Source organism: Salvelinus sp. IW2-2015, linkage group LG6.1, assembly GCF_002910315.2.
Source record: "Salvelinus sp. IW2-2015 linkage group LG6.1, ASM291031v2, whole genome shotgun sequence".
Lineage (NCBI taxonomy): Eukaryota > Metazoa > Chordata > Actinopteri > Salmoniformes > Salmonidae > Salvelinus > Salvelinus sp. IW2-2015.
The window spans coordinates 27,328,901-27,339,404 of NC_036845.1; the positions used below are offsets into that span (position 1 = coordinate 27,328,901).

At 48.2% G+C, this 10,504-nt stretch overlaps 1 protein-coding gene across 1 annotated transcript in view; it reads right to left on the bottom strand.

Moving 5' to 3' along the window:
* Positions 1–97: 97 nt before the first annotated feature.
* spon2a (spondin 2a, extracellular matrix protein) overlaps positions 98–10,504 on the bottom strand; it is a 12,531-nt gene continuing 2,124 nt past the window's right edge. The window contains exons 2-6 of the mRNA XM_023989537.2: positions 7,382–7,606; positions 5,143–5,363; positions 2,365–2,556; positions 1,826–1,997; positions 98–1,684 (exon numbers count right to left, since the gene is read on the bottom strand). Of these exons, the coding sequence (XP_023845305.1) occupies positions 1,497–1,684; positions 1,826–1,997; positions 2,365–2,556; positions 5,143–5,363; positions 7,382–7,601 (993 nt within the window). The 5' untranslated portion in view covers positions 7,602–7,606 and the 3' untranslated portion in view covers positions 98–1,496. The remainder of the gene's footprint in view (positions 1,685–1,825; positions 1,998–2,364; positions 2,557–5,142; positions 5,364–7,381; positions 7,607–10,504) is intronic.

Below are 10,504 nucleotides of genomic sequence, written 5' to 3' on the forward strand. Positions count from 1 at the left end.
CACTGTATGTCCAAACACCACACAACAGCATAGCAGGATGGAAATAATAAAAGCAAGATATTATTGCATAATTCAGGAATAGATGGTTGAGAATTAATTATTGGACTATGAAGAGTGTTTATTATGTACAAGGTTTTTCAAACTTTTTCAAACGTTTACAGCCAGCTCTATTAGGGTCGATTATTGAGCTTTGAATAGCGCTACAGACTAGCATCCTGTCCAGTGGGTGTATTTGTACATCATTCTGGCTTGGACAAGGCTTAGGCCTACTTACTTGAATAGTGCTACAAATGCATTTTATTTCATTAAACATTAAGAGTGTAGTGATTTGCCCTCTTGTATTTCTGTTGATATGACATAGCCTTCATGGTATCAATGTCCATGTTGTTTAATGATATTTATGAGTGACTCCATGTCTTTATTTAGTAGCCAAAGGCCTTGGCCAGACCAATGAAGAGGTTTCATTATTGTTAAAATTACACTCTGGCATACAAGACACAAATAAGTTCATGTCATTGTGGATTACTGGAACTCCTAATAGACGTAATTCAAGGGCGTTCTTCAGTGTGAGAGCAGTTTCACATTTGGACAAGGCTTTTACATAACTAGCATGTTAAGACTGTTCGGCTCCTTTGGCAGAAGCCAAATAACACAGAAGGTTCTATTTACAGAAATCACCTCCATATTTATTTCATGAGTTACACAAGATACGACGGATACAACAGAACATACAGTATATACAAAATATGTCCTACATATTAAAAGAGAGAAAACAGATATAACTGCTCTTGTTTTTTTAAACCTGTATCCCTTTTTTCGTTTATGAAACCGCCTCGCTCCATATTGGCTAGGTTTTTCTGACATGGGGTACCGGGCTATAGTGAGCCATCATCAGTTGTGTCTTGTGAAAGGGGTATTTATAAATCTGTCTGTGTGGTTATGTTGAATGATGGCTGTGCACTGAGCTGAGCATCGTATAGGATTCCCATGTAAATCAATGCCCCAGTTTACACAAAGTAAGAGTGTATTATTTGTGTACAAGGGCATGTGTGTGTGTGTGCCAGTGAAGATACTCTACATAGTTGTCTGTCTCTCATGTCCACTGATAATGTCATTGTGCTCTTTTGTCATGTGGGTACTTGTCAATCAGTCAACAACAGTGTTTCTCAATACAAGTCAGGACTAGTTGGTCTTTAGATTGCCAGAGTACTCCATAAAGACCACACCAAAAAGTCACCGCCACTTAAGGCTTAACTGGGTCTAGAGATTGTGCGTTCTGCAGTGAAAGAGTCCATTGCTTACATTATTGTGGTCTGTGTATGTTTGAGTCCCAGTGTTACCATGGAGACCGCCAGGGGTGTGGCTCCAATTAGAAGTTCCCCCTAAGCACAGACCTATGATCAGCTTACCGTCCCGAATCCTAACCTTACTGGCCTAAACCTAAAACTGACTTTAAATCAGTGTCTTGGGGCAACTTCACCCTATTCTGTCGGGGGTCACTGGCGCTTCAGACAGTTGTGTGGTGTGCACTCGGTCTGTTCTTCCAGCTCGGGACAGGGGGTTCCGGCGTTAGCCGGCCGCAGGAGGATGTAGCGGGTACGATGGCGGACCCCTCCCCTGGAGCAGGGCCCCAAACACAGACCCCAGGACGACCACATAGACACCTCACAGTCTAATGGTGTCTCTGAGATAGGGAGGGAGAGGGGAAGAAATGTGGTGAATGAATAACACAGAAATGCAGTGAATCGAGATAATGACAGAGAGAGAGGGAGAAAGAAAGAGAAAGTGAGGGAAAGAGACGGGGGATGTGTGCATGTAAACCTACCTGAGAAGCGTTGAGGGTGGATAGGGTGAGGCAGAATGTGATTGGACATGGGAGTTTGACGGGCAGATGAACGGCTCTGTCTGGTCAGCCGTATGGAGGCTATGGGCGGGAGCTCTGTGAGACGGGGGTAGAAGAAGGAGTTGGCTGGGTGGTTGGGCATCTGGGAAGTTATCTGGAGGGGGACAACAACATATAGAAAACGGTCAACAACAAACCCTAAGACACACTAAAACACACACAATAAAACATACACTAATCACAGATTATTACCGGTACTTCTTAACATTTCAAAGCAGTGTGCTTTAACTGTGACTTTATGTTAGTGGAAAAAGTTCAATTACACTTTCAAGTCTTCCATGTTAGGGGAATGTTAGTAGCATGCCTACACCATAGGGGGCTTTAAGAGGTGTCCAGTTTCCCCTATATAGGCTAGAATAGGCTTATTTAAAGCCTAGTCATTATAGAGCAAGGGGCAACCTCCGTGGCCCTCTTTCCCCCTTAGGTGAAAGTGAAACGAGGGGAGAAGTCGTCTGTCTCACCCGTGTGATGTTTTCCTGAGGGACGGTGGGATAGTTGGGTGAAGAGAAAGTGAAGCCGCTGTCCGTCCCAGAGTCCAAGGGTTGGAGGTCAAGGGTCATTTCCTGTTTCCACTGGCCGCCCTCACAGAGGTTAAGACTGTCCACCCCCACAAACCAATCAGGGCTAGGGATCACCTTCACCATCAGAGAGAGCTATGTCCATAGAGTGGGGGAGGAGAGGAAAGGGGAGGAATGAAATGAGGTGGAGAGAGGAAATGAGAGAGTTTAGTTACAGTACAGTATTCAGATCATGTGTGTGTAATATTGGCTGTGGTAATAAGACAGGATTGTAGCTGAAGCTAACACATGCGTGGACAAAATCGGTCATTGGCTTTACACATCCTGGTTGTGTAATAGCCTGACGTGTGCGTCCACCCATTCCAGCACACCCGCTGTTTCCTGTGTGGGGTTAAACTCTATGCTCCTCTACTCCCCTCTCTCCTCTGTGATGGATGTTTCCTGAAAGGCAGTGACCTCATGCAGGAAGCGTCCTGGGAACCGGCTCCGGGGTGGCAGGCGCCCAGAAAACAGCACATTAAAGACCAGGAAGGGAGCACAGCCTCCCTCGGGACAGGACGCCTACTATTTGTGGACAGGACACGATGGGGTAGAGTGGACAGGCTTGTATGGGGTGGGATGGGGCAGACATCAACGTGCACTAGGTGCATTAGGGTGGAGTGGCGTGGAGAGTTTGGCCTCTGGGAAGCAGCAGCATCAAGCAAATGAGGATGACATCAGTGGTGTGTTTCTATCCTGTGACACACAGTGAGGGATGAGGATTAAACAGAGAGACTAGAGAGACTACCGACTAGCCCAGGGGCATCTCTACTATTCCATCCGCTTCGAGAATTATCCTTCACTGACCCCTGCCCCAACCCCAGGCCAAACCCCAATCCACAGCCAAAGCCCCAGTCAAAGCCCCAGCCCTTCCTTCGCTCACATCTCTCCTTCCTTCCCTCCCTCCCTCACTCCCTCCCTCCATCCTTCCTCTCATCTTTCTAAACCTTCTCTCAAACGGTGGTTTTTCCAGAAATCCCTCCTGCTATATCCATTTCATTGGCCTGTGCAGCGAGTGGGAAGGCGGCGTATCTATCTTAACACGTTCTGGCTTGATCTGTCCACCGCGGGGGCAGCGGTTTTTACTTGAAGGCCAGAGACACTCGCTGACACACACTGATACCCACTTATAGTCCCATAATCACACTCACACTCCATTTAGGCATGCTCTCCCCAGGGCCCACGGAGGAGTCCCAGGCCCAGAGAATGAAAAATCCCCAACCGCAACCCGCCCAAACCTGGCAGTACCAGAAGCTTAAAGAAATATGCATAACTGGTCACACTAATCTGTCGAAATGCGGTGGTTTCCTAGTGCAGAGTAGACTCGATTGGTTCTGGTAGTTGGTGAATTGTTTGATTTCTGTCTGGTTCCAATTATGTGCTTGACAGAAATAGAATGGGGTTTTATGAATATGGAGATGAGAATCATGTGGGGATGTTTGGAGCATTGCAAATGTGTTTGCTTTGTGGAAAAGAGAATGTGTGTGTGTGTGTGTGCGTGCGTGCGTAATAAGCATAAGCCTACATGTGTATCTCTTTGTGCATTTCCAGAGAAGGACAATTTGAGCCATCATTGTCACGTTCCACACAAAGACACGCACACCTCCATGCCCCCATTCTCCGCCTTGCTACCCACTGATCTAAAAACAGATTGGCCAGGCCAGCACAAACACACACACCACATACCTCACATTTAGATCAGAGAATGCCAGACAAACGCCAGCCTTCAGTATGGGGCAGGCAGCAGTGGAGAGAGATGCTTTTCATGGGGGTTGTTTGCACAACCCACTCCAGGTGCAGGCAGGCAGTGGAATTACTAATAAACAAAATGTAGATCACCAGCTCCACTCTGTGGCCCTTCTATTTCCAAACCCCCAGGAGCTACCCTCCGTCCCTCTCTCTCTCTAACCCTTTCTCCCCCTCTCTCCACTTCAGTCATCAACTAAGTGCGAAGGCAAAGATAAACAAACAGACACAGGCCCCAGGCAGCCTAGAACCCACCTAGCCTGGCTAGCCTCCTGCCCAGCCTCAGCCCCAAACCCAGCCCCAGCCTAAGCCACAAGCTCCAGCCCCAGCCTATCGTTCCAGCCTCACTCCCATATCCAGCTCCTGCCCCAACCCCAGCCCAACCCCAATCCACAGCCAAAGCCCCAGCCCTTGCCTATTGTTACAGCCTCACTCCCAGCTCCAGCATCAGCCCCAGCCCCATGAAGCCCCCGCCCGGGCACTGAGTTCAGCAGGGAAGACAGCAGACATAGTCCAGACCAGGCAGGACGGATGTGGGCGTTTGTGGCCATAGGGCTGGATGCTAAACTTAGCCTGATTGGAGCACTGTAAAAGAGTGATTATGTGTTTGGCCAGGGAGGGTGGAGTGAGTCAAGGGGTTTGCCTGTGGTGGGACCGGGTCATGAGTTGACAATGGATTGAGTTAAGGAGTGTGTTTGTTGGTAAGGATTTGTGGTTGTAAGCGGAGAGCAGAACGGATGGTGGAAAGGTTGTGAAGAGGTTTATGTAAAGCAACGAAGTGTGTGTGTGTGTGTGTGTGTGTGTGTGTGTGTGTGTGTTGTAAATGTGTGTGTGCTGGTGTTGTGTGTGTGGTGTGTGTGTGTGTGTGTGTGTGTCTGTGTGTGTTTTGTGTGTGTGTGACAATTGCATGCCTGCGTGGGTGTGTGTGATGCCTACCAGTGGGCTCCGTGGTTGCAGCAGCAGTTCTGTGGAGCTGTGCCCGATGCCAGTGGGGATGCCCGCTGTTCTGTACATGGCACCGACCTCCCGTCTCTTCCTGGCATCCTTCGCCCCCTTCACCAGCTCCACAGTTACCCCCACCTCAGCAAAGTTCTGCACCCCTATACTCGCCAGCGCCCCCTCCTGAAACAGCCGATGCTGCCCGTTGTGAGTGATAGCTGTTGGGAGAAGACAGGGAGGCAGTGAGGTACGTTTCCAATGCTCTGAAAATGCATGTGTTCTTCCTTTCTCCTTGCCTTGATGCCATCACTCTAATCTAGAATGAGTTCATCTCACTGCATTCATGATCTCTTTACACACACATATGACTTGCCTAGTTAAATAAAGGTTAAATATAAAAAAATATTTTAAAAAACGACAAATTCATTTTCTTTCTCTTTTTGTCTCTGCTTTTTCACTCCTCATACCGTTTACCTCCTTTACCTCCCGCTGTTTTCTTTACGAGGGATTGTTGCCTTTGTTCTCGCTTTGTCCTGATTAAGAACTGATTCTGAGTCAGATGTCTGTTCTTTGTCCTGTCACTCTCATTATAAGCCACACTTGGCCCCGGATCAGTGGTTATAAGGCTAGCAGAGGGTCAGTCAGACAAACTAACAACCACACAGTCTCAGTCTCTTTTATAACATCTCTGCCTTAGCTAACCTCAGGATCTATGCGCACACACACACACACACACACGGGCACGTGCATACACACGCACACTCCCGGCGCACCCAAAAAAAAAACACACTTCACACACTATCCTGTTTCTCCTCAACCGCCATCACTTATGCACTTAATTGAATTTCCATACTAGCAGGTTTCCCACAAGCGTCAAGTTCCTGAAACCCAATAATACAGATTAAGATTCAGATTCACGTAACGTTTCAATTTCTTCCCGCAAATGAACGACCGCCCTCCTCAACTCCCAGACCCAAAATGAGTCATGTTTTTCTTCTTCAGTGACTAATAACGCACTTATATAACTGTCTTCCCTGGGCTCATTGTTCCTGGCCCCCTACAGTCTAAGTCATCACAGGCGTGTCCATGTCCCCAGGGCCTATGTGCAACGTTACTGTCTCTATATGCAGCAACAGGCCATCGCCCACTGGCAGGCTGACAGGGCATGGCTGGAAGTTCTGGAAGCCAGACAAACCCACAGCGGCCACAGACAGTGATGCAGAGATCAGGTCTGGCACACGCACACCTCTGCCATCCATCCACGCTGGCAAGGCAGGGCAGAGCCAAGTAGAGCCTGATGCCTCTTTCCTCCCTCCTTTAGTGAGGGAAGACATCTGACCACACCACACTCTAAAAACCACCATAGCCCCTATTTGCCTCCAGGACCCCAGCAGCCACAAAATTGAGAGGAGGCGAGGGAGAGTGAGATAGAGTGAAGGAGAGAGAGTAAGTAAGAGAGAGAACCTGTGGGGTACCCGCCCTGTAACATCTGGTAGCGTTTAGCCTCTCTCTCTCCCCGTTGTGTGTGTGGAGATGGACTGGGAGCGCAGGGCCGGGCCATGGGGGGAAGGGGAGGCCCGGAACAGGTTAACTGGCCAGCTGTGAGCCCTCAAACCTCCAGCACATGATCAGGTGAAGAAAGGAGCAGGCCGAGCCAGTATCCCTGTCAGGCCTACTATCCCTGATCTACTCCCTGACCGCAGGGGGGAGAGGATGAGAGAGAAAGCCAGCAGGAGAAGGGAGGTGACCACAAATAGAGACATGCCACTCTTAAGACTGCTGAGTACAAGGCAGCCTTTGTATTTTACCTGGTCTGTCAACTCACCACAAGAGTTCCTTGAGCATCTCTCTCTCCCCATCTCTCTCTGTAACATGGTTTTCTCTAAAGAGTATGGAGAACTGTGGGTGGTCTACTCTCTCTCTCTCTCTCTCTCTCTCTCGCGCGCGCGCTTTCTATCGATCAATGTCTGTGTCTCTGTTGTTTAAAATAGCCTCGCTCGTTCACCCTTTTTCCCTTGTGAGCCCTGATGTGAAAGGGCTTTATGGGTGAAAAGTGACGAGTGTCCTTTCCATTCACCAACCAGTTGTCATGAGGGGAAAAGGCAAAGAGAGGAGGCCATTATAGGTCATTGAGACTACTATAAGGAGTATACGCTGTGTCTGTGTTCTGATCATCATCATGTCTAGAGGTAGTGGTTAGGGCCTGATTTTGGACTGAGCTGGTGGTTCATCTCACCTATGAGTTTGGACCACTGTGCAGGAGGTCGGAACAGTGGGTACTGTTTAGGGAACGTCTGGGGGCTCCAGTGACCCGTAAATACCAGGATGTAGGAGGCAGGACCTCTGGCCGTACACTCTGTCCCATTGGTCGGTCCGGCAAAGGATAGGGTGAGCTTCAGAAGCACCACCACCAGCTGCTGCAGCCAACCGCAGGACAGGAGCTTCGATGACATCATCTAAACTGGACACAGAGGGAAGAGAAGAAATGTCAATTAAAAGTGTTGTCAACAGAGTAGGATGGAGTTTCATCAAGACGCTGACTCTAAGTGTCCAGGTCAGGATGTGTGACAGTTAGTTAAACTAGTTTCCTTGTACTCTTCTTTATACTGTATCATCCCAGTACGTCGGTCAGGGCAGGGGCAGTCAGAGGGCAGGGTAGAGGGTAGAGGCCATCGAACTGTTAGCATTCATCAATGTCACTGTAATGTCTGGATAAGACCCTGGTCCAAAATAAACATGGCCGACATTCTAAGGATAGACATAAAGCCTGCTGAGTGCTGACTGACCTCACTGACTGACCATCCTCAAAACATCCTGACCCTGACCTGACCACTGCTGATTCAGACTGGATGTGCTAATGGGAGAGTGGACCATCCATACCGTATATGCACATGTTGATTGTCTATAAAGACATCTGTGTATCTGCAGGTGTACATGGGTGTGTGTGTGTGTCAGTTGTGTGTGTGTGTGTGTGTGTGTGTGTGTGTGTGTGTGTGTGGTGTGTGTGTGTGTGTGTGTGTGTGTGTGGTGTGTGTGTGTGTGTGTGTGTGGTTGTGTGTGTGTGTGTTGGTGTGTGTGTGTGTGTTGTGTGTGTGTGTGGTGGTGCGTGTGTGTGTGGTGAGGTTGTGTGCGTGCCGTGAGCCCCAGTTCCCTTACTCTGCCACTGTTACATCAGGGCTTAAGGGGGATTAATTGCTTCCCTGGAGATGAGTGTAAAATCAGCGTTACTGCCAGAAGCCACCGCTGCCTGTTCTCGTGCTCCCACTCCCCTCAGTCCTCTGCCCTTCACCCCTACCTCACCCTCCTCACCCGCCTAGCCCCCTATTCCTGATTACCGCCCTGTTTTTTGAGGGCTGGTTAAATTTAACAAAACAGAACAACAGGCCTGGCAAGCTCATTGTTTGTGTGCTAGCTGGCTTGTGTGTGTGTGTGTGTGTGTGTGTGTGTGTGTCGTGTGTGTTAGTGTGTGTGTGTGGTGTGTGGTGTGTGTGTGTGTTGGTGTGTGTGTGTGTTGTGTGTGTTGTGTGTGTGTGTGTGTGTGTGTGTGTGTGTGTGTGTGTGTGTGTGTGCGTGTGTGCATATGCCTTCTGTCCACATTAAGGTGTGTGTGTGCAGACAACATGGTTTCTGCTCTGTACAAAGAGGGAATAGACTATGACTGCATTGGCGCTTCCTTTTCTCTGTTATAGTCTGAAGAATGAACGTCCTGGACCAAAAAGGGACTAAGAGGGTACAGTGGTTTTGCAGCTCATTCTCAGACTGCCCTCAGAATGTGCGGGTGTGTGTGTAGGTGTGTGTGTCGCCAATGTGACCAGTCCCTTCTTCCTGCAATATTGGTACAGCAGAGCTGCAGCCGCTGAGATGATCAGATGACAGAGCTGGCTCCTCTCTGCCTCCATACTCATGGTATTTTTAACATGCCTGTTAAACTTTGCGGTTGTAAATATAAGTTTAGAGGAGAAAGTAAATGGGTAACATGCACACTGACATATACAGCTGCAGACAGTAAACTATCGCTGCAGCCTACTCGTGATATGCCACCAGCGATGTAGTGGTAAAGAAAAAAGAATAGGTGTGATCGCCGATCGGGGTTAAAAAAAAGCAATGCTCCCTTTACTTTAAATGCATTTCTCCGCAAAAGGTGGATAACTGTCAAGCAAAAAAAAAGTGAGTAAACTCGGTTTACTTGCGTTTACCCTCCACTACACCACAGTACGCCATGAGAAAAAACTTTGAGTAGAGTTTTGGAGCAGCCTATATTAGAGAGGTAACAGTATCCACAACTGAAAATAGGCTTCAGGGACAATGTGTTGTGTGATATGTGTGTGTGTGTGTATGTGTGTGTTCGTGTGTTCGTGCGTGCGTGTGCTGTTCGACTGGCCCTGTCTGTGCCTGCCGGCCGCATAGGGGCACAGATACTGTATGTTAACCTATAGAAACATCATATACCATGCAACAACCTCTCAACATCACTCGCCCCTTTCCCTCTAGAATCTAGACAGACAGTGTCAATGGAAAGCTGTTTGGTGCTCATCTCTCGACAATCTTTGGCTGCCCAATTCTGGTTTTTATTTCACTAATTGGTCTTTTGACCAATCAGATCAGCTCTGAAAAAGAGTTGACTTGGAAAGATCTGACGTGATTGGTCAAAAGACCAATTAGTGTAAAAAAACATGACAATTGGGCTGCCTGTGTAAACGTAGCCAGTATGTCAAGGTATGGGGCGGCAGGTAGCCTAGTGGTTAGAGCGTTGGGCCAGTAACCGAGCTGACAGGGTAGAAATCTGTCGTTCTGCCCCTGAACAAGGCAGTTAACCCACTGTTCCCTGGTAGGCCAAAATTGTAAATAAGAATGTATTCTGAACTAACTTGCCTGGTTAAATAAAAAAAACATAATGAATCTCTTTTAAACTAAGGTTAGACATATAAGGGCTGGAAGTGCGTCAGGGCAGTGGGGTACAGTCAGTACACAGCGGAGAGGATGAACAACACCACTGACTGACACGCCGAGATTAACATGGCACTGACTACTCACTGTCAATCTCCATCAGTCACATAGACAGAGAGAAACACAGGCACAGCATATTGTAGGCACGTTCATTCTCATCAGCGTAGAGACAGCACAGGCTGGAAACACACAGCACGTTAATTATCATCAGTCGACACAGACATAGCCCGGACACAGCCTCATACATAGACACACAGCTAAATACACACGTTAGGATTCATCAGCTGACACAGACATAGCCCGGACACAGCCTCATACATAGACACACAGCTAAATACACACGTTAGGATTCATCAGCTGACACAGACATAGCCCAGACACAGCCTCATGCATAGACACACAGCTAAATACA